Source organism: Sciurus carolinensis, chromosome 14, assembly GCF_902686445.1.
Source record: "Sciurus carolinensis chromosome 14, mSciCar1.2, whole genome shotgun sequence".
In the NCBI taxonomy this organism is placed as follows: Eukaryota; Metazoa; Chordata; class Mammalia; order Rodentia; family Sciuridae; genus Sciurus; species Sciurus carolinensis.
The window spans coordinates 82,398,962-82,424,437 of NC_062226.1; the positions used below are offsets into that span (position 1 = coordinate 82,398,962).

At 37.2% G+C, this 25,476-nt stretch overlaps 1 protein-coding gene across 1 annotated transcript in view; it reads right to left on the bottom strand.

Annotated features, from left to right (window-relative positions):
* LOC124964163 (spermatogenesis-associated protein 31D1-like) overlaps window positions 1–25,022 on the bottom strand; it is a 35,030-nt gene extending 10,008 nt beyond the window's left edge. Inside the window, 1 exon segment of the mRNA XM_047524032.1 lies at window positions 24,833–25,022. Coding sequence (XP_047379988.1) covers window positions 24,833–25,022 — 190 coding nt within the window.
* Window positions 25,023–25,476: the final 454 nt, after the last annotated feature.

Sequence of the window (25,476 nt, forward strand, 5' to 3'; positions counted from 1 at the left end):
TGAGAGCAGGGGAATAGGGTGTGCACCTCCCCCACTGGCCCAACAGCGAGTTCTTCCCTGTAACCAGATCTGTTGTTCCATTTCCCACTTCACCCTTTCCTCACATCTTGCTTCATTACCTCAGGGAACATTACTGTTTCTTTTATCTATAACTAAGTTATTGTACATGTGTCCCATTGGTACTGTTTGGATCCCTTGACTTGGACCTCACCAATTCGACTGCCTATAAAGTCTGACATGAACTGCTTGGAATTTTTGCTTGTACCAAGAAACTTAAACTTTGCGGTCATCCCTATCCTTAAGTTTACCCCTCTCTCTCTGACTAATTGGTGCAGTATTTTCAAATTCAGTAAACAATGATCTCCTCTTTTTCATGTTTTCATTATTTCAATCCTACAATTTGTAGCTACCTAAAATGCAAATAGTCCTTGCCCTCCATATCAATTTCTTAATGGTTATATGACTTTCCAAAACCAGGAAGAGGTTATGGTGTGCTAAGGAATTCATCCCCTTGGTTCTTGGTGGCAGGGAGCCACCTAGCATGTCAGAACCTTAGGGGAGAATCTAGTCTTGAACAGAATCACGTGATTACCCTTGTGGGACACATAAGTTCTGATATTTTTCTAAGAATTTCTTGCCATGAACAAAGCTGAGAATATCTGTGCTATATAAGCATCCTTTTATTATTAGAAAATCAACTTCCTATCATTCATGATTCCTCTGTAGTTTGTACATATGAGAGAAAACATACTACTCTGAGTTTGACTTATTTTGGTTAACACAATTTTCTCACATTCCATCCATTTTCCCACAAATGACATAATTTCATTGTTAATGGCTGAGTAAAACTCCTTTGTGTATGTACAACACAGATTGCTTATGCATTCATCCATGATGTACACCTAGGCTGGTTCCGTACTTTTGACTATTGTGAATTATGCTGTCACCTTAAATTTCATATACCAAGGAGTGGTATAGTTGGGTTGTATAGTGGTTCCCTGCCTATTCTTTTGAGGAAACTTCATAGTGGTTGTACTAATTTGCATTCTAACCAGCAGAGTAAAATATCCTTTTTAACAATAAACGTTGGCGAGGATTTGTGGAAAAGGGTACACTCATATTGTGCTTGCAGAACCAACCTAGGTACCCTTCAACAAATGAATGAATAAAGAATGTGTGGTATAGGTACACAATGGGATATTACTCAGCCATAAAGTAAAATTATGGCATTGTAGAGGTCTTTCACCTCCTTGGTTATATTTATTCCTAGGGTTATTGGGGAGTTTTTGCCAATTTTTGATGGGATTTCTCAGCAGATTATTGATGTATAGGAAAATTATTGGCTTTTGTATGTTGGGTTTTTAACCTATTGCTTTGCTGAATTTGTTTATTAACTCTAGCACTCCTGTGGTGGAGATTTATGGATCTTGTAAGTATAGGTTCATATCGGCAATTGGTGCTAACTTTACTTCTTCCTCTCTTATTTTTATCTCATTTATTTCCTTCTCTTTCCTAATTGCTCTGGCTATAATTCCTAGCAGTATGTTGAATCAGAGTGGTGAGAGGGGTCAACCTTGTCTTGTCCCAAATTTTAAGGAAATCGTTTGTTTTTCTCCATTTGCAGTGATGTTGGTTTTAGACTTGTCATAAATAGCCTTTATAATGTTGATGTAAAATCTGTCCTAGTTTCTTCAGTGTTTTTATCATCAATGGGTGCTGCATTTTGTCAAAGGCTTTCTCTGCATCTATTAAAAAGATTGTGGTTTCAATCTTTAATTTTATTGATATGGTGACTTACATTTATTGATTGACAAATGTTATACCCTTCTTACAACCTTGGTATAAAACCAACTTAGTCATGATGTATAATCTTTTGAATATGTTGTTGAATATTATTTGCTAATATTTTATTAGGATTTTGCATCTAAGTTCATCAGGGATATTTGGTGTGTAGTTTTCTTTCCTTCTGTCCTTTTAGTTTTTCATATGAGTGTGATATTGGCTTCATAGAATAAATTCCAAAGTGTTTCCTCATTTTCCATTTCCTAGAATAATTTGAGGAGCAGTGGTAATAGTTCTTCCTTAAGGATCTGGTACAATTCCATTGAGTATCCACCTGTCCTGGACTTCACTTTAATGGAAGATTTTTATTACTGCTTCTATCTCTTTGCTAGTTTTTAGTATAGTTGGGTTCTCTGGGTCCTTTTGATTCAATTTGGGCACATCATATATGTATAGCAATGTCTATTTCAAATTTTCCAATTTATTATAAGTTTTTTTTTTATTGTATACAAATGGGATACATGTTGTTTCTCTATTTGTACATAGAGTCAAGGCATACCATTTGTGTAATCATACGTTTACATAGGGCAATGATGTTTATTTTTTTTCCCTTCCCCCCCACCCCTCCCACCCCTCTTTTCCCTCTATACAGTCCTTCTTTCCTTCATTCTTACCATTCTCCTTATCCCTAACCCTAAACCTAACCCTAAACCTAATGCTAACCCCTCCCACCCCCCGTTATATGTCCTCATCCGCTTATCAGCGAGATCATTCGTCCTTTAGTTTTTGGCTTATCTCACTTAGCATGATATTCTCCAATTTCGTCCATTTGCCTACAAATGCCATAATTTTATCATTCTTCATTGCGGAGTAATATTCCATTGTATATATATGCCACAGTTTCTTTATCCATTCATCAACTGAAGGGCATCTAGGTTGGTTCCACAATCTGGCTATGGTGAATTGAGCAGCAATGAACACTGATGTGGCTGTATCTCTGTAGTATGCTGATTTTAAGTCCTTTGGGTATAGGCTAAGGAGTGGGATAGCTGGGTCAAATGGTGTTTCCATTCCAAGCTTTCTGAGGAATCTCCACACTGCTTTCCAGAGTGGCTGCACTAATTTGCAACCCCACCAGCAATGTATGAGTGTTCCTTTTTCACCACATCCTCGCCAACACCTATTGTTGCTTGTGTTCTTGATAATCGCCATTCTAATTGGGGTGAGATGAAATCTTAGGGTAGTTTTGATTTGCATTTCCCTTATTACTAGGGATGTTGAACATTTTTTCATATATCTGTTGATTACTTGTACATCTTCTTCTGTGAAGTGTATTATAAGTTTTCAAAATAGACCCTAATGATCCTAATGTGATGTCTGTGGTGAATTCTTACTTGTCTCTAGTTTTATTAGTCTTCTTTTTTTTCTTTTGCTTAGTTTGACTAAGGGTTTATCAACTGTGTTTATCTTTCCAAAGAACCAATTCTTCATTTTATTGATCCTTTGCATTTTTAAAAATTCTCTATTTCACTGATTTCAGCTCTGAGATCTTATTTACTTCCTTCTACTGGTTTTGGAAATGTTTTTGTTTGCTTGGTTCATTTTTGAACCAAGGGGTGCTCAGCCACAAGCTATATCCCTAGCCCTTTTATTTTTTTTTATTTTGATAAAGGATCTCGCTAAGTTATTTAGGACCTTGCTAAGTTGCTGAGGCTGGCTTTGAACTTGTGATCCTCCTGCCTTAGCCTCCTAAGTCACAGGAATTATAGGCATGCACCACTGCACCCAATTGTTCTTTTTAAAATTTTTTCAAGTAACTTGAGATACATCTTAGGTAGTGTATTTGGGATCTTTCTGATTTTCTTTTGTAGGCACTCATAGCTATTAACTTTCCTCTTAGAACTGCCTTCATAGTGTCCCAGACATTCTTGTATGTTATATCACTATACACATTTGGTTCAAAGAACTTCTTAATTTCTCCTCTGATTTCTATCACTCATTCATCATTTAATAATGTTTTATTCAATCTTCACATGTTTATATAGTTTTTGTAGGGTTTAGAGTTTTGAGTGTTCATTTCTAATTTCATTCCAATATGATTTTATAACATGCAAGGAATCCTACTCATCTCCCTCTCTCCCTCCCTCACAATGCTAAGAGTTGCATTGTGATCTAAAATATGTTCTATTCAGGGAGGGTTCCATTAGCAGTTGTCACTGAATGAACTATCCTATAGATATTTGTTAATTCCATTTGATTGATGAAATTTTTCATGTCAAAAGCATCATTACTAAATAAATGTCTAGATGACGTCTCTACTGTTGTAAGAGATGTGTTAAAATCACCCAGTATTAATGTGCTGGTATCTATGTGAGTCTTTGAGTAATGTCTGTTTTATGCAACTAGGTACACCAATATTTGGGGCATAAGAATTTGTTATCATTATATCATTTTGTTGGATTGTTGTTTTTACAAGTACGAAGTGAATTTCTGTGTATCTTCTGAATAATTTTGGCTTGCAGTCTACTTTTTTAGCTATGACAGTAGTTATACCTGCTTTTGGTTGGGGGGAAATCATTTGTATGGTATATCTTTCATCTTTTGACTTTCAGTCTGTGACTGTCTTTGCCTTTAAGGCAAGTCTCTTGCATACAATTAAACCACATATGCTTGAATCTTGTTTTTTAATTCATTCTGCCAGTCTATGTCTTTTAATTGGATAGGTGAGACCATTTACATTCAATATTATTATACGGATATTTTATTAAATCCTGTCATTTTGATTTATTTCTAATATTTTAGTAGAAATAACAGGTTTTCCATGCATGTATAATATGCCAAATACATTCTACTGTGAAGTATAACTAAAAACTACAAGCTTTAAAAAAATTAATGGTCATATACCTCATTTGCATACTTGCTGTTCAAAAGAGATAAATTTATGTTTTTGTAAGCTCTGGGGCTTACACATTATTTCTTCTGTGTTTAGTATTTATGTATTATTGTAGTGCTGGCTTAGTAGTCATGAATTCGTTTTGTTTTATCTTATCTTGGAAGAGTTTTATTTCTCTTTGATTCTGAAGAATAGCTTTTCTGAATATTGTAATCTTGATTGTGAGTTTTCTGAAGGGGTTGAAACACATTATTTCAACCTTTTCATGTTTTTAGAGTTTGTGTTAACAAGTCAGAAATAATACTGATCAGCTTGCCTCTAAATGTGACCTGACATTTTTTCCCTGAAGGATTTAAAATTTTATCCTTGCTTTGTATCGAAGATATTTTAATTCAATGCATTGTGGACAGGTTTCTTCCTTTTTCTTTTCTTTTTTTCCCCCTTGCTTTTGTCTATTTGGGGTTCTAAATGCCCCTTCTATCTGGATGACCATCTCATTCTGAACTTTAGAAAAATTTATTATCATTTCCCTGAAGAGATTATCCATTCCATTGGCCTTAAGATTGCAATCCTCTTCAATTCCAGTGATTCTTAAATTCAGTTACTTTATGTCCCAATGTTTTGAACATTCTGGTCACGCTTACTGATTTTTTTTTTTTTTAATACTGTCCGAATGTCCAGGGACAGTCATTTTATCTTCCAGCTCTGAAATTCTGTGTTCAGCATAGTCTACTGTATTAGAGAGACTTTCAACTGACCATTTGATTTGATTTATTGTGTATTTCATTGGCAAGATTTCTGTTTTGTTCTTTTTCAGTAAATGTATCTCCTTTATGAATTTCTCATTTATAAGCTCTTAATTTATTTGTCTTTGTGTATTCTCTCAGAATTCATTGATCATTTTATAGTCAAGCTTTTGAATATATTATTTGGTATTTTATATACTTTTTTATTTTTGGAGTAAGGTACTGGAAAATTGTGAACTTTAGGAAGGATCATGTTTCCTTGCTCTTTTCACATTTCTTGAATTGCTCTGTTGGGTTTTAACGATCTATTGTGATGAGTTTCTCTTCCACAATATGGGTGGGCCACACACTTTTCTTGCCAAAGTGTTCTAGAGTGATCAAGATTGAGACACCCTTGTAGGTATGGTATCCACAGTCTTCATGTTAATTCTCTGTTATTGCTATGGGGGTAAATGTCTATGAGTGGGAACTAATAGTGCCCTAGCCATTCCAACGTGGTTCCTGGAAATAAGTGTGGACTTTTTGTCTTCTATTCTTTGTATTAAATATTGCTGGATTGGATTAAATACCAAGTACCAATAATATGCTGTCCACAAGAGACTCACCTCATAGGCAAAGACATCCACAGACTGAAGGTGAAAAAATGTGAAAAAAAAAAAATCATTTCCATGGGTCTCATAAATAAGAAGGTGTTTTCTATCCTCAGATAAAATGAACTTCAAGCCAAAGTAGGGGAAAAGAATATCATTTCATATTGCTTAAGGGAATTATACATCAATAAGACATAGCAATCATACATATTTTTGTCCCAAGTAATGGAGCATCTATGTACATCAAACAAATCCTTCTCAATTTCAAGAATCAAATAGAGCACAATACATTAATTAATACTGGGTCACGAGCTAGAGTCATCCACAGGCAGCCCTGCGCACTCCGGCGGTGGGCCCTGCCCACACAGCCAGCTTCTCCAGGTTCTCAAACTGGCCCGCTAGTGAGAGCCTTTCTGACCAGAACAAGCTCCGAGTCCCGGAGCCACTGCAGCGCAGCGTACTCCGGCAACGAACCAGCGGAGAGCCTCAATCCGCAAGCAGCCTCTGGGATCAGGGCAGGGCAGCCAGAGACCTCTTCAGGCGGCTCTGCCCACTCCAGCTGCAGGCTCTCTTCACGGGGCGATCCAAGATGGCAGCCTAGAGGGAGACTGCACCCCCAGTCGCTCCAGAACCCAGGAGTTAAGAAGGGGAGTCATTGAGAGACTCGGACTGAAATAGAGCCACGGGTGAGTCTGCCCACTGGGTAAAGCTCGGCCTGGGTGGCAGGCCCAGATAGAGGTGGCTTATTGGAGCCGGGCAGGGCAGCTAGAGTCATCCACAGGCAGCCCTGCGCACTCCGGCGGTGGGCCCCACCCACACAGCCAGCTTCTCCAGGTTCTCGGAACGGAACTGGCCCTCTAGTGAGAGCCTTTCTGACCAGAACAAGCTCCGAGTCCCGGAGCCACTGCAGCACAGCGTACTCCGGCAACGAACCAGCGGAGAGCCTCGATCCGCAAGCAGCCTCTGGGATTAGGGCAGGGCAGCCAGAGACCTCTTCAGGCGGCTCTGCCCACTCTGGCTGCAGGCTCTCTTCACGGGGCGATCCAAGATGGCGGCCTAGAGGGAGACTGCACCCCCAGTCGCTCCAGAACCCAGGAGTTAAGAAGGGGAGGCATTGAGAGACTCAGACTGAAATAGAGCCATGGGTGAGTCTGCCCACTGGGTAAAGCTCAGCCCGGGTGGCAGGCCCAGATAGAGGTGGCTTATTGGAGCTGGGCAGGGCAGCTAGAGTCTTCCCAAGGTAGCCTTCCACACTCCGGCAGTGGGCTCCTCCCACACGGCCAGCTGCACTGTGCAGGCCCACAGTGAGAGCATTTCCGCACAGAGCCAGTTCCAAACCATGGAACCAGTAGGGGGCTAGGGGCAGTTTTCTTCGGATGAGCTGCTTTATCAGATTCCTCCAAGACATCAGGCTACTGAAGGCTGGGAGGTGATACACTGGAAATCTACCGGGACACTATAAGCCAACAGCGGAAAACTGCAATATCTCAGGGTCCCACTGACAACTGACCAATATGAGAAAACAAGGGAAGAAAATGTCCCAAAAAAACCTAGATACTACATCAATAAAACCCAATGACAGCACAGCAGAAGAAATGTCAGAAAGGGAGTTCAGAATGTACGTAATTAAAACGATCAGGGAAGCTAATGAGGAGATGAAAGAGCAAATGCAGGCATTGAAGGAGGAGATGAAAGAGCAAATGCAGGCATTAAATGATCGCACCAATCAACAGTTAAAAGACCAAATACGGGAAGCAAGAGATCATTTCAATAAAGAGTTAGAGATACTGAAAAAAAACCAAACTGAAATCCTTGAAATGAAGGAAACAATAAACCAAGTTAAAAACTCCATAGAAAGCATAACTAATTGGATAGAACACCTGGTAGACAGAACCTCAGACATTGAAGACAAATTATTTAATCTTGAGAGCAAAGTTGGCCAAACAGAAAAGATGGTAAGAAATCATGAACAGAATCTACAAGAATTATGGGATATCATGAAAAGGCCAAATTTAAGAATTATTGGGATTGAGGAAGGCTTAGAGAAACAAACCAAAGGAATGAACAATCTATTCAATGAAATAATAACAGAAAATTTCCCAAATCTGAAGAATGAAATGGAAAACCAGGTACAAGAGGCTTATAGAACTCCAAATATACAAAATTACAACAGACCCACACCAAGGCACATTATTATGAAAATACCTAACATACAAAATAAAGACAGAATATTAAAGGCCGCGAGAGAAAAGAATCAAATTACATTCAGAGGGAAACCAATAAGAATATCAGCAGATTTTTCAATCCAGACCCTAAAAGCCAGAAGGGCCTGGAACAACATATACCAAGCCCTGAAAGAAAACGGATGCCAACCAAGAATCTTATACCAGCAAAACTTACCTTCAAATTTGACGATGAAATAAGATCCTTCCATGATAAACAAAAGCTAAAGGAATTTACAAAAAGAAAGCCAGCATTACAGAACATTCTCAGCAAAATATTCCATGAGGAAGAGATGAAAAACAAGGATGCAAATCAGCAACAGGAGGCGCTAGCCTAAAGGAATAGCCAAATAAAGGAGAAACCAAATCATGTCAAAAACAAATATGAGTCAATTGACTGGGAATACAAATCATATCCCAATAATAACCCTGAATGTTAATGGCCTGAATTCATCAATTAAAAGACACAGACTGGCAGATTGGATTAAAAAGAAAAATCCAACAATATGCGGCCTGCAAGAGACTCATCTCATAGAAAGAGACACCCATAGACTAAAGGTGAAAGGATGGGGAAAAACATACCATGCACACAAACACAGCAAAAAAGCTGGAGTTTCCATCCTCATCTCAGATAATGTGGACTTCAAACCAAAACTAGTCAGAAGGGATAAAGAAGGACATTACATGCTGCTTAAGGGAAGCATAAATCAGCAAGACATAACAATCATAAATATCTATGCCCCGAACAATGGCTCATCCACGTACGTCAAACAAATCCTTCTCAATTCCAGAAATCAAATAGACCACAACACAATAATACTAGGCGATTTTAACACACCTCTCTCACCACTGGATAGATCGTACAAACAAAAATTGAATAAAGAAACTATAGATCTCAACAACACAATCAGCAATTTAGACTTAACGGACATATATAGAATATACCATCCAACAAAGAACGAACACACTTTCTTCTCAGCAGCACATGGATCCTTCTCTAAAATATACCATATTTTATGCCACAAAGCAACTGTTAGCAAATACAAGAAGATAGAGATACTACCTTGTACTCTATCAGATCATAATGGATTGAAATTAGAAATAAATGACAGAATAAAAAACAGAAACTTCTCCAATACCTGGAGACTAAATAATACACTATTATATGATGAATGGATAACAGAAGACATCAGGAGGGAAATAAAAAAATTCTTAGAAGTAAACGAGAAGAAAGACACATATCAAAATCTCTGGGACACTATGAAAGCAGTACTTAGAGGAAGATTTATTTCATGGGGTGCATTCAAAAAAAGAAGTAGAAATCAACAAATAAACGACTTAACACTACAGCTCAAAGCCCTAGAAAAAGAAGAGCAGACCAATACCAAAAGTAGTAGAAGACAGGAAATAGTTAAAATCAGAGCCGAAATCAATGAAATTGAAACAAAAGAAACAATTGGAAAAATTAACAAAATAAATAGTTGGTTCTTTGAAAAAATAAATAAAATTGATAAACCCTTAGCCACACTAACAAAGAGAAAGAGGGAGAAAACTCAAATTACTAAAATTCGGAATGAACAAGGAAACATCACAACAGACACGACTGAAATACAAAACATAATTAGAAGCTATTTTGAAAATCTATATTCCAACAAAACAGAAAGCCTCGAAGACATCAACAAATTTCTAGAGACATATGAATTACCTAAACTGAACGAGGAGGACATACACAACTTAAGTAAACCAATTTCAAGCAATGAAATAGAAGAGGTCATCAAAAGCCTACCAACAAAGAAAAGTCCAGGACCAGATGGGTTCTCAGCCGAGTTCTACAAAAACTTTAAAGAAGAGCTCATTCCAATACTCCTCAAAGTATTCCATGAAATAGAAGAGGAGGGAACCCTCCCAAACTCGTTCTATGAAGCCAATATCACCGTGATACCTAAACCAGACAGAGACACATCGAGGAAAGAAAATTTCAGACCAATATCCTTAATGAACATCGATGCAAAAATTCTCAACAAAATTTTAGCAAATCGCATACAAATATATATTAAAAAGATAGTGCACCACGATCAAGTGGGTTTTATCCCAGGGATGCAAGGTTGGTTCAACATTCGGAAATCAATAAATGTCATTCACCATATCAACAGACTTAAAGTTAAGAATCACATGATTATTTCAATAGATGCAGAAAAAGCATTCGATAAAATACAACATCCCTTCATGCTCAAAACACTAGAAAATATTGGGGTAGGGGAACATTCCTAAACATTATAAAGGCAATCTACGCTAAGCCCATGGCTAATATCATTCTAAATGGTGAAAAACTGAAAGCGTTCCCCCTAAAAACTGGAACAAGGCAGGGATGCCCTCTTTCACCGCTTCTATTCAACATCGTCCTTGAGACTCTAGCCAGAGCAATCAGACAAAAGAAAGAAATTAAAGGGATACGAATAGGAAAAGAAGGACTCAAACTATCCCTGTTTGCTGACGACATGATTATATATTTAGAGGAACGTGGAAATTCCACCAGAAAACTTTTAGAACTCATAAGTGAATTCAGTAAAGTAGCAGGTTACAAGGTCAATGCTCATAAATACAATGCATTTTTATACATAAGTGATGAATCTTCAGAAAGAGAAATTAGGAAAACTACCCCATTCACAATAGCATTGAAAAAAATAAAATATTTGGGAATCAATCTCACAAAAGAGGTGAAAGACCTCTACAATGAGAACTACAGAACACTAAAGAAAGAAATTAAAGAAAACCTTAGAAGATGGAAAGATCTCCCATGTTCCTGGATAGGCAGAATTAATATCGTCAAAATGGCTATACTACCTAAAGTGCTATACAGATTCAATGCAATTCCAATTAAAATCCCAATGATGTATCTTGCAGAAATAGAGCAAGCAATTATGAAATTCATCTGGAAGAATAAAAAACCTAGAATAGCTAAAGCAATCCTCAGTAGCAAGAGCGAAACAGGGGGTATTGCAATACCAGATCTTCAACTCTACTACAAAGCAATAGTAACAAAAACGGCATGGTATTGGTACCAAAATAGACAGGTAGATCAATGGTACAGAATAGAGGACATGGATACAAACCCAAATAAATACAATTTTCTCATACTAGACAAAGGTTCCAACAATATGCAATGGAGAAAAGATAGCCTCTTCAACAAATGGTGCTGGGAAAACTGGAAAACCATATGCAATAGAATGAAATTAAACCCCTATCTCTCACCCTACACAAAACTCAACTCAAAATGGATCAAGGACCTCGGAATCAGACCAGAGACCCTGCATCTTATAGAAGAAAAAGTAGGTCCAAATCTTCAACTTGTTGGCTTAGGATCAGACTTCCTTAACAGGACTCCCATAGCACAAGAAATAAAAGCAAGAATCAAGAACTGGGATAGATTCAAACTAAAAAGCTTTCTCTCAGCAAAGGAAACTATCAGAAATGTGAAGAGAGAGCCTACAGAGTGGGAGAATATCTTTGCCAACCATACCTCAGATAGAGCGCTAATTTCCAGAATCTATAAAGAACTCAAAAAACTCTACACGAAGAATACAAATAATCCAATCAACAAATGGGCTAAGGAAATGAACAGACACTTCACAGAAGAAGATGTACAAGCAATCAACAGATATATGAAAAAATGTTCAACATCCCTAGTAATAAGGGAAATGCAAATCAAAACTACCCTAAGATTTCATCTCACCCCAATTAGAATGGCGATTATCAAGAATACAAGCAACAATAGGTGTTGGCGAGGATGTGGTGAAAAAGGAACACTCATACATTGCTGGTGGGGTTGCAAATTAGTGCAGCCACTCTGGAAAGCAGTGTGGAGATTCCTCAGAAAGCTTGGAATGGAAACACCATTTGACCCAGCTATCCCACTCCTTGGCCTATACCCAAAGGACTTAAAATCAGCATACTACAGCGATACAGCCACATCAATGTTCATTGCTGCTCAATTCACCATAGCCAGATTGTGGAACCAACCTAGATGCCCTTCAGTTGATGAATGGATAAAGAAACTGTGGCATATTTATACAATGGAATATTACTCCGCAATGAAGAATGATAAAATTATGGCATTTGTAGGCAAATGGTCGAAATTGGAGAATATCATGCTAAGTGAGATAAGCCAATCTCAGAAAACTAAAGGACGAATGATCTCGCTGATAAGCGGATGAGGACATATAATGGGGGGTGGGAGGGGCTAGCATTAGGTTTAGGGTTAGGTTTAGAGTTAGGCTAAGGAGAGCGGTAAAATGAAGGAAAGAAGGACTGTGTAGAGGGAAAAGAGGGGTGGGAGGGGTGGGGGCGAGGGGAAAAATAAAATAAACATCATTACCCTATGTAAACGTAAAAAAAATAGAAAAAACAAAAAGAAAAAAAAACTAGTCTAAATAAAATACAAAGGTAATACAAAAAAAAAAAAAAAAAAAAAAAACTGGGTCACCTTAACATGCATCTCTTATTGAATAGATCCTCCAAAGAAAAATAAGAAAAGATGCTATAGAACTAAAAAATACTATTAGGAATTTAGGCTTAACAGACATATATAGAATATTTCATATTCATACATAGAATATTCACCCATCAATGAGTGAATGCACTTTCTACTCAGCAGAACATGGATCCTTCTCTAAAACAGACCACAATTAAACCCCAAAGCAACTCTTAACAAATAGAGAAAAACTATAGATAATACCTTGCATTCTATCAGATCATAATGAAATAAAATTAGAAATGAATGATAAAGTGAAAACTAGAATTTACTCTAAACCTGGATACTACATAATATGGTATTGAATAAACCATGGATAACTGAAGAAATGAAGAATGAAATAAAAAAATACTTAGAGGTTCATAAGGATAGCAATTGAACATATCAAAATCTCTGGAACACTATGAAGACTATTCTAAGAGGAAAGTTCATTGTATAGAATTCATTTATTAAAAGAATAGAAAGTCCCCAAATAAATAACCTAATATTCCATTTCAAAGCCCTAATAAAAGAACAAATGAACATCAAAAGCAGTACAAGGCAGGAAATAATTAAAATCAGAGCTGATTCAGCTGAGACTAGTGATGGCATGCCTATAATTCCAGCAGCTCAGGAGGCTGACAGAGAAGGATCATGAGTTCAAAGCAAGCCTCAGCAATGGTGAGGTGCTAAGCAACTCAATGAGACCCTGTCTCTAAATAAAATACAAATAGGGCTGGGGATGTGGCTCAGTGGTTGAGTGCGCCTGGTTAAATCCCCATTACCCACCCTGCCCTCCCCCTCAAAAAAAATTCAGAGCTGAAATCTCTGAAATTTTAAAAACAAAGAATTTTCAAAAAAATCAACAAAACAACAAAATATTGACAAGAAAAGTTGGTTCTTTGAAAAAAGAAAATGATGAACCCTTAGTCACACTCATGAAAAGAGAGAAAACTCAAATTACTGAAATTCAAGATGTAAAAGGAAATACCACAACAAACTACTGAAATAGACTATAATCAAATTATTTTAAAAAGTAATACTCTATAAAATAGAGAGTCTTAAGACTTTGAAAAAATTCTAGAGACATATAGTCCACCCAAATTGACTCAGGAGGACATAGAAAATTTAAACATATCATCTTAAAAACTCATGCAATGAAGCTAGTATCACCCTGATACCAAAATCAGAAAAGAAGGAAAGAAAATTTCAGACAAATATCCTTGATGAACATAGATGGAAAAATTCTCAATAAAATTCTGGCAAATCACATACAAAAACATTAAAAAGATACTGTAACATGATGAATTGGGGTTCATCCCAGGGATCCAAGGTTGGTTCAATATATGGAAATCAATAAACATAATTCATTACTTCAATAGACCACATTATTATCTCAATAGGTATAGGAAAAACATTTGACAAAACACTTTTGAAAATGGGTGTGGTAGAAACCAAGATGGTGGACTAGAGGGTGACTGCATGTCTTATCACTCCAGAACCCAGGATTCAAGAAGGGGAGGCATTGAGAGACTCAGACTAACATAGAGCCATGGGGTGAGTCTCCCCCATAGGGTGAAACTTGGCCCGGGCGACAGGGCCGGACAGGGATGGCTTCTCAGTGCAGGGCAGGGCACCTAGAGTCTTCCCCAGGCAGCCCTGCTCCCTCCGGTGGCGGGCTCCTTCCATGGCAAGCTTCTCGGAGTAGGCCGCCCTGTGAGAGCCTTTCTGCACAGAGCCAGCTTCAAGTCCCAGACCCAGTGGTGAGCTCTGGCCTGCAGGCAGCTTCTGGGACCAGGGCAGGGCAGCCATAGACTTCCCCAAGCAGCCCTGCCCCCTCCGGCAACAGGCTCCTTCCACGGCCAGCTTCTCGGAGCGGACAGCCCAGTGAGAGCCTTTCCGCACAGAGCCAGCTCCAAGCCCTGGAACCAGTAGCGGGCTAGAGGCAGCTTTCTTCAGAAGCACTGTATTATCAAGTTCCTCCAAGACTTCAGGCTACTGAAGGCTGGGAGGTGATATACTGGAAATCTACAGGGACACTATAAGTCAATAGAGGAAATCTGCAATATCTCTGAGTCCCACTGATATCTGACCAATATGACAAAACAAGGGAAGAAAATGTCCCCAAAAAATCTAGATACTATATCAATAAAACCCAATGATAGCACAGCAGAAATGTCAGAAAGGGAGTTCAGAATGTACATAATTAAAACAATCAGGGAAGCAAACGAGGAGATGAAAGAGCAAATGCAGGCATTGAAGGAGGAGATGAAAGAGCAAATGCAGACATTAAATGATCGCACCAATCAACAGTTAAAAGAGAAAATATGGGAAGCAAGAGATAATTTCAATAAAGAGAGATACTGAAAAAAAAAAAAAACAAATTCTTGAAGGAAACAATAAACCAAGTTAAAAACTCCATAGAAAGCATAACCAATAGGATAGAACACCTGAAAGATAGAACCTCAGACACTGAAGACAAAATATTTAATCTTTTTTTTTTTTTTTTTTAATTTGGTGGTGGGGATCGAACCCAGGGCTTTGTGCTTGCAAGGCAAGCACTCTACCAGCTGAGCTATCTCCCCAGCCCAAAATATTTAATCTTGAAAACAAAGTTGACCAAACAGAGAACATGGTAAGAAATCATGAACAGAATCTACAAGAATTATGGGATATCATGAAAAGGCCAAATTTAAGAATTATTGGGATTGAGGAAGGCTTAGACAAACAAACCAAAGGAATGAACAATCTATTCAATGAAATAATATCAGGAAATTTCCCAAATCTGAAGAATGAAATGGAAAACCAAGTACAAGAGGCTTATAGGACTCCAAAATACAAAATTACAACAGAACCACACAAAGGCACATTATTATGAAAATACCAAACATACAAAATAAAGACAGAATTTTAAAGGCCACGAGAGAAAAGAATCAAATTACATTGAGGGGGAAACCAATAGGATTTCAGCAGATTTTTCAATCCAGACCCTAAAAGCTAGAAGGGCCTGGAACAACATTTTCCAAGCCCTGAAAGACAATGGATGCCAACCAAGAATCTTATACCCAGCAAAACTTACTTTCAGATTTGATGACGAAATAAGATCCTTCCATGATAAACAAAAGCTAAAGGAATTTACAAAAAGAAAGCTGGCATTACAGAACATTCTCAGCAAAATATTCCATGAGGAAGAGATGAAAAACAGTGATGCAAATCAGCAACAAGAGGAACTAGCCTAAAGAAGTAGCCAAATAAGGAGAAACCAAATCATGTCAAAAAAAAAAAAATGAGTCACATGCCTTGGAATACAAATCATATCACAATAATAACACTGAATGTTAATGGCCTTAACTCATCAATTAAAAGACATAGACTGGCAGATTGGATTAAAAACAAAAATCCAACAATATGCTGCCTGCAAGAGACTCATCTCATAGAAAGAGATACCCATAGACTAAAGGTGAAAGGATGGGGAAAAACATACCATGCACATTGACAAAGCAAAAAAGCTGGAGTATCCATCCTCATTTCAGATAATGTGGACTTCGAGCCAAAACTAGTCAGAAGGGATAAAGAAGGACATTACATGCTGCTTAAGGGAAGCATAAATCAGCAAGACATAACAATCATAAATATCTATGCCCGGAACATTGGCTCATCCATGTACGTCAAACAAATCCTTCTCAATTCCAGGAATCAAATAGACCACAACACAATAATACTAGGCGATTTTAACACACCTCTCTCACCACTGGATAGATCGTCCAAACAAAAATTGAATAAAGAAACCATAGATCTCAATAACACAATCAACAATTTAGACTTAACAGACATATGTAGAATATAACATCCAACAAAGAATGAATACACCTTCTTCTCAGCAGCACATGGATCCTTCTCTAAAATAGACCATATTTTAGGCCACAAAGCTACTGTTAGCAAATATAAGAAGATAGAGATAATACTACCTTGTATTCTATTAGATCATAATGGATTGAAATTAGAAATAAATGACAGAATAAAAAACAGAAACTTCTTCAATACCTGGAGATTAAATAATACAGTATTGTATGATGAATGGATAACAGAAGACATCAGGAGGGAAATAAAAATATTCTTAGAAGTAAACGAGAAGAAAGATACATCATATCAAAATCTCTGGGACACTATGAAACCAGTACTTAGACGAAGATTTATTTCATGGGGCGTATTCAACAAAAGAAGTAGAAATCAATAAATAAATGACTTAACACTACAACTCAAAGCCCTAGAAAAAGAAGAGCAGACCAATACCAAAAGTAGTAGAAGACAGGAAATAGTTAAAATCAGAGTCAAAGTCAACGAAATTGAAACAAAAGAAACAATCGGAAAAATTAACAAAATAAATAGTTGGTTCTTTGAAAAAATAAAATTGATAAACCCTTAGCCACACTAACAAAGAGAAAGAGGGAGAAAACTCAAATTCCTAAAATTCGGGATGAACAAGGAAACATCACAACAGACACGAGTGAAATACAAAACATAATTAGAAGCTATTTTGAAAATCTATATTCCAACAAAACAGAAAACCTCGAAGACATCAACAAATTTCTAGAGACATATGAATTACTTAAACTGAACGAGGAGGACATACACAACTTAAATAAACCAATTTCAAGCAATGAAATAGAAGAGGTCATCAAAAGCCTACCAACAAAGAAAAGTCCAGGACCAGATGGGTTCTCAGCCGAGTTCTACAAAACCTTTAAAGAAGAGCTCATTCCAATACTCCTCAAAGTATTCCATGAAATAGAAGAGGAGGGAACCCTCCCAAACTCGTTCTATGAAGCCAATATCACCATGATACCTAAACCAGACAGAGACACATCGAGGAAAGAAAATTTCAGACCAATATCCTTAATGAACATCAACACAAAAATTCTCAACAAAATTTTAGCAAATGGCATACAAAAATATATTAAAAAATAGTGCACCATGATCAAGTGGGTTTTAGTCCAGGTATGCAAGGTTGGTTCAACATCCAGAAATCAATAAATTTCATTCACCATATCAACAGAATTAAAGTTAAGAATCACATGATTATTTCATTAGATGCAGAAAAAGCATTCAATAAAATACAGCATCCCTTCATGCTCAAAACACTAGAAAAAATTGGGGTAGTGGGAATATTCCTTAACATTGTAAAGGCCATCTACACTAAGCCCATGGCCAATATCATCCTAAATGGTGAAAAACTGAAAGCATTCCCCCTAAAAACTGGAACAAGGCAGGGATGCCCTCTTTCACCACTTCTAATCAATATTGTCCTTGAAACTCTAGCCAGAGCAGTTAGACAAACAAAAGAAATTAAAGGGATACGAATAGGAAAAGAAGGACTCAAACTATCCCTGTTCACTCCTGACATGATTATATATTTAGAGGAACGTGGAAATTCCACCAGAAAACTTTTAGAACTCATAAGTGAATTCAGTAAAGTAGCAGGTTACAAGATCAATGCTCATAAATCCAATGCATTTTTATACATAAGTGATGAATCTTCAGAAAGAGAAATTAGGAAAACTACCCCATTTACAATAGCATCAAAAAAATTAAAATACTTGGGAATCAATCTCACAAAAGAGGTGAAAGACCTCTACAATGAGAACTACAGAACACAAAAGAAATTAAAGAAAACCTTAGAAGGTGGAAAGATCTCCCGTGTTCTTGGATAGGCAGAATTAATATTGTCAAAATGGCCATACTAACAAAAGTGCTATACAGATTCATTGCAATTCCAATTAAAATCCCAATGATATGCCTTATAGAAATAGAGCAAGCAATTATGAAATTCATCTGGAAGAATAAGAAATCCACAATAGCTAAAGCAATCCTCAGTAGAAAGAGAGAAGCAGGGGGTATCGCAATACCAGATCTTCAACTCTACTACAAAGCAGTAGTAACAAAAATGGCATGGTATTGGTACCAAAAAAGACAGGTAGATCAATGGTACAGAATAGAGGACATGGACACAAACCCAAATAAATACAATTTTCTCATACTAGACAAAGAGGCCAAAAATATGCAATGGAGAAAAGATAGCCTCTTCAACAAATGGTGCTGGGAAAAAAAGAAAACCATATGCAACAGAATGAAATTAAACCCCTATCTCTCACCCTACACAAAACTCAACTCAAAATGGATCAAGGAATCAGACCAGAGACCCTGCATCTTATAGAAGAAAAAGTAGGTCCAAATCTTCAACTTGTTGGCTTAGGATCAGACTTCCTTAACAGGACTCCCATAGCACAAGAAATAAAAGCAAGAATCAACAACTGAGATAGATTCAAACTAAAAAGCTTTCTCTCAGCAAAGGAAACTATCAGTAGTGTGAAGAGAGAGCCACTCATACTTCAGATAGAGTGCTAATTTCCAGATTCTGTAAAGAACTCAAAAAACTCTACACGAAGAATACAAATAATCCAATCAACAAATGGGCTAAGGAAATGAAGACACTTCACAGAAGAAGATGTACAAGTAATCAACAGATACACAAAAAAATGTTCAACATCCCTAGTAATAAGAGAAATGCAAATCAAAACTACCCTAAGATTCTATCTCACCCCAATTAGAATGGCGCTTATCAAGAACACAAGCAACAATAGGTGTTGGCGAGGATGTGATGAAAAAGGTACACTCGTACATTGCTGGTGGGATTGCAAATTAGTGCAGCCACTCTGGAAAGCAGTATGGAGATTCCTCAGAAAGCTTGGAATGGAAGCACCATTTGACCCAGCTATCCCACTCCTTAGCCTATATCTAAAGGACTTAAAATCAGCATACTACAGAGATACAGCCACATCAGTGTTCATTGCTGCTCAATTCACCATAGCCAGATTGTGGAACCAACCTAGATGTCCTTCAATTGATGAATGGATAAAGAAACTGTGGCATATATATAGAATGAAATATTACTCCACCACAAAGAATGATAGAATTATGGCATTTGCAGGCAAATGCATAAAATTGGAGAATATCATGCTAAGTGAGATAAGCCAATCTCAAAAAACTAAGGGATAATTGATCTCGCTGATAAGCAGATGAGCACATATAATGGGGGGTGGGAGGGGTTAGCGTTAGGGAAGGGTAAGGTTTAGGGTTAGGGTTAAGGAGGGTGGAAAGAATGGAGGAAGGAAGGTCTGTATAGAGGGAAAAGAGGTTTGGGAGGGGTGGGGGAGGGAAAAAAATAACAATGAATCAAACAACATTACCGTATTTAAATTTATGTTTACACAAATGGTATGCCTTTACTCCATGTACAATATAGAAACAACATGTATCCCATTTGTTTACAATAAAAAAAAGAAAAGAATAAAAAAGAAAATGGGTGTAGTAGGAACATATCTAACATTGTAAAAGCTATGTACATTAAACTGAAGGCCATTATTTAAATGGAGAAAATTGAAAGAATTTCTTTTTAAAACTGGAACAAGACAAGGATGCTCTCTTTCAACACTTCTGTTCAATACAGTCCTTGAAGCTCTATCCATAGAAATTAGACAAGGAAAGAAATTAAAGGGACACAAATACAAAAAGTATAGCTTAAACTATCCCTTTTTGTCAATGACATGATTCTCTATTTTGAACCCCCCCCGCAAAAAAAAAACAAACGAAAAAAACACCTCCACGAGAAAACTTGTAGAACTCATAGACAAATTTATCAAAGTAGCAGGATATAAAATTAACACCCATAAATCAATTATGTTCCTGTACACCAATGATTAATCAGCTGAAAGGGAAATTAGAAAAACTGTCCCATTCACAATGGCCTCATAAAAAATAAAATACTTGGAACTCAGTCTAACAAAAGAGGTAAAAGACCTCTACAATGAAAACAATAGAACACTAAAGAAAGAAATTGAGGAAGACCCTAGAAGATGGGAAGATCTCCCATGTTCTTGGATAGGAAGGATTAATATTGTCAAAATGGCCATACTACCAAAAGTGCTACACAGATTTAATGTAATTCCTATTAAAATTCTAATGATGTTCTTCATAGAAATAGAAAAAGTAGCCATGAAATTTATTTGGAAAAATAAGAGGCCCAGAATAGCCAAAGTAATCTTTAGTGGGAAAACCAAAGCAGGAGACATCATAATACTAGATCTTAAATTATACTACAGAACTATAGTAACAAAAATGACATTGTACTGGTACCAAAACAGACATGAAGACCAGTGGCACAGAACAGAAGACAGAGACAAACCCACATACATACAGTTATCTCATTCTAGACAAATGCACCATAAAAATACAATGGAGAAAAGATAGCCTCTCCAACAAATGGTGCTGGAAAACTGGAGGTCCATATGTAGCAAAATGAAATTAAACCCCCTCTCTCTACCCTGCACAAAACTCAACTCAAAGTGGATCTAGGACTTAGGCATTAACGCAGCGACCCTGTGCCTACTAGCAGAAAAAACAGTCCCAAATCTCTGTCATTTCAGCTTAGGAACTGACTTACTCAATACTCCTAAATCATAAGAAGTAAAATGAAGAATCAATATATGGGACGTTATCAAATGAAAAACTTCTTCAGAGCAAAGGAAACAATGGCTTTAAGAGACAGAATGCAGAATAGGAAAAAATCATTCACCTACACCTCAGGTTAAGCATTAATCTCCAGGATATATAAAGAACACAAAAAACTTCACACCCTGAAACCAAATAACCCAATCAATAAATGGACAAAGGAACTGAATAGGCACTTTACAGAAGAAATACAAATGGTCAACAAATATATGAAAAAAGTGTTCAACATCTCTGAAGTGTGTGTGGCAAAGATTTTCTCCCACCCTGTAGATTCTCTCTTCACATGGCTGATTGTTTCCTGGGGGCTGGGCCTGGCCTCGGCACAGGTAACAATATAATTTCGACAATACTATTTTCCATGATTTCCTCTTTTCCTCACTTCCTCTTTCTTCCTAGTACCTTTCTATCGCATTCCCTCTGGCCGCAGAGAGAGACTCGACAAACGTCTGAAGCTTTGGAAGTTTATTATGCACAGTCCCTCTCCTACACTTCTCTTACTCCCAGCTTCCGCGCACTCCCAGCTTCTCTTCTCTCAGCTTCTTCTCTCAGCTTCTTCTCTCAGCTTCTGCACACTCCCAGCTTCTTCCGCCCTCAGCTTCTTCCGCCCCCTTACTCTCTCACCCACCAGGCTTATATACACTTTAACCAATCGGGGGGGGGCACACGAGGTAAACCGCGGACAGCTGCAGGCATAGAATAGGTACACGAGGGGGGCATGCTCTAATCACATCGTTAACTAGCCAATCATTGGAATTCGCTGGTTGTTTACTGTATAGCTGGCCGCTTTTGGCTCAGCGTCAGGCGCCATCTTGACCGTGCCCAAGGCTGGGGGTCCTGGAAACCCCGACACCTTTCCTCTACTTTACTAATGTCCCTTCAATTTTTGTGAGACAATAGACCTCTGTTTTTTCCTTTTTCCTTCCCGAATGCCATATATGAGAACATACAACCATTGGTTTTCTGAGTTTGACTTATTTTGTTTAACATAATCATGTCAAGTTTCATCTATCTTCCTAAAAATGACATAAATTCATTTTTCTTTGTGGCTGAGATAAACTCCATTTTGTATGTATACCACATTTTCTTTATCTATTCATTGGTTGGTGGACACCTTGACTTGTTCTGTATTTTTACTACTGTGAATTGTGCTGCTATAACCATGGTTATGAATGTAATGATGTACTATTATGACTTAAATTCTTTAGGATAAATACCAGGGAGTAATATAGCTGGGTCACATGGTTGTTCCATTCCTAGTTTTTGAGGAAACTCCCTACTAATTTCCATAGTGGTTGTATTAATTTACAATCACACCAACACTTTCTTCCACTTTCTTCATATTCTTTCTAGCATTTATTATTGTTTGTACTCTTGATTGTTGCAGTTCTCATGGAGTGAGATGAAATCTCAGTGTAGTTTTGATTTGCAATTCTCTAATTGCTGAATTGTTGAATATTTTGTTCATAAATTTTTGGCAATTTGTATTTCTTCTTGTGAGGAATGCACATTGGGTTCATTTTCCATTAATTATTTGGGTTATTTGCTTTTGGGGGGATAAAATTTTAGTTCTTTGTATATTCTGGGTATTAATTCTTTATCTGAATAGTAGCTAGCAAAAAAAGTCTCTCATTCTCTACATTCTATCATCACATTTTTAATTGTTTCCTTTGCTGTGAATAAACTTTTAAATTTGATGCCAGTCCATTTATTAAGTTTTGGCCTTATTTTCTGAGTTTTAGGGATCTTATTGAGAAAGTCGTTACCTGTAAGTTGCATAGTTGATCCTAAGTTTTCTTTAAGGAGTTCTATAGTTTCTGGTCTAATTCTGAGGTGTTTTATCCATTTTGAGTTAACATTTGTGCAGGGCAAGAGATAAAGATCTAATATCATTCTTCTACATGTGGATAACCAGTTTTCCCAACACCATTTGTTTAAAAGGTTGTCTTTCCTTCCATGAATATTTTTGGCACCATTGTCAAGGATCAGATGACTACGGATTTGTAGATTTGTCTCTGTGTCTTCTATTCTGTCCCATTTGTTTGTGTATCTACTTTTATGCCTGTTTTTGTTAGTACACCTCTGCAGTAAAATTTGAAGTCAGGTATTGTAATAGATTTAGCATTGCTTTTCCTGTCTTAGAGTTGGCTATTCTGGGTCCTTTATTGTTCTACATGAATTTAAGAGTATTTTAAGTTCATACAAATGAAGAATGTCATTTGTATTTTGATGGGGATTGTATTGAACTTGGATATTTATTTTGGTTACATGACCATACTAATTCTGCCTATCCATTGATATGGAAGATCTTTCCATCTTCTGTGTCTCCTTCATTTTCTTTCTTCAATATTCTGTAGTTCACATTAAAGAGATCTTTCACCTCCTTGGTTATATTTCTTCCTGAGACTGTGTGTGTATGTGTGTGTGTGTGTGTGTGTGTGTGTGTGTTTTGGATGAACTGGTTTCATGATTTCTTTCTCAATAAATACTTTTTTGTTTGTTTGTTTCCTTTTTTATACTGAGGATTGAACCCAGTGGCACTTCCCCACTGAACCACATCCCCAGATCTTTTTTTTTTTTTCTTTGTATTTTCATTTTAAGGACAGGGTCTCACTGAGTCTCTTAGGGCATTTCTAAGTTGCTGAAGCTGGATTTGAACTCATGATCTTCCTGCCTCAGCCCCCCAAGCCACTGGGATTATAGGTGTGTAACACTGCAACTGGTTAACAGATGCATTATTGGTGTATAGGAAAGTTATTAAATTTTGTATATTGATTTTGTAGCCTGCTACTTGTGGAATTTACTTACTTAGCTCTAAAAGTTTTCTGGCGGAGTTTTATGGATCTTGTAAGTATAGGATTGTGTCTTTAAACAGTGATAATTTCAGTTCTTCCTTCCCTGTTTTTAGCCCTTTTTTTTTTACTGTTGTATTTGTTTTTAATTTAGAAAGATATCAATCTCATAGTGCCTGTTTTTTCACATAAGCATGCACATAGATATGAGTTTTAACAGGATATCATACAAATAAAATTTGTATAAACACATATCCATATTGAGCCATACCACAGATAACAAAGTAAAAATGAAGAAAACTGGCCACAATATACAGAAGGACACTGCTGTGTCTTATATACTAGAAAGTGTTTTATAAAATAATCATCTTATATAATCAGAAGACCAATCTTCAATGTCATCCTGCAAGGTGGGTTTCTTTACTATTTCCACAAATGTCAATTTCCAATAGGTTCATTATATCACAAGAAAACAGACAGTTTTCTGCAAATGATCTTAAACTTATATCCCAGATTTACAAATTCTTGTTTTGGTTCATAGATTTCACTATTATGGAAAGGTTTTCTTCTTCCTTGGCTTTATGATGTTTCTTCTTGAAAATACTGCTCACTTGAAAGAGAGATAGAGCTTGCAGCCACAGTTCTGCATGCTGTTATTTCAACACGGCTGGTGTGCAGTAGGGTCATTGATGTTTCCTGAACATTACAACGTCTTCCAAGCTCATTACTCACTTCCGCTAGCCGTTCCTTCATCCTGTAAAGACTGCACCGTTTCCTCCAATGTTTTCTCCCTCTCAGTCTTTTCACTTCCTGCTTCATACTGTCCTCTTGGATCAATTTCCACCGAATCATTTTCCCTCGATTGAAGGGTTAATAGTTTTTCTTCTAATTCCTTCTTTTCGTCCTCTAGTTTTCCACACATAATTTTTAATTCTTCCAGAGACAGAACCTCCTGCCTCAGGAATTCATTTTCCATATTTAGATATGCATGTTTTGAACAGGAAAATTTGATTGTGCAGAATCTCTTTGACAATGTCCCTCTCATTGTCCATATTGATTTTTGCCTGCTCATGATGTTCCTTCTCAAGAGCCAACTGCTGTTTATTGGGTTTTGGAAGTTCATCATGACTAGAGGCAGAAGCAGCGCCACCACCTTTACACATCGCTGGGGTTTCGATTTTCTCTATTTCAGGTCCCCTGCAGTGTTGTTTATCCTTTAGTTCGTTAACTTCACACACATCAAGTCTTGCCTGTTCTTCCTCTGATGTCTTTCCTGCAAGTACTTCTGGGTATTTATTTTGAAACATTTCACGTTGCTTTTCTTCATATGCAACAGCTATTTCTTTAAGGTTATCGCTGCAATAGACTGCATAGGA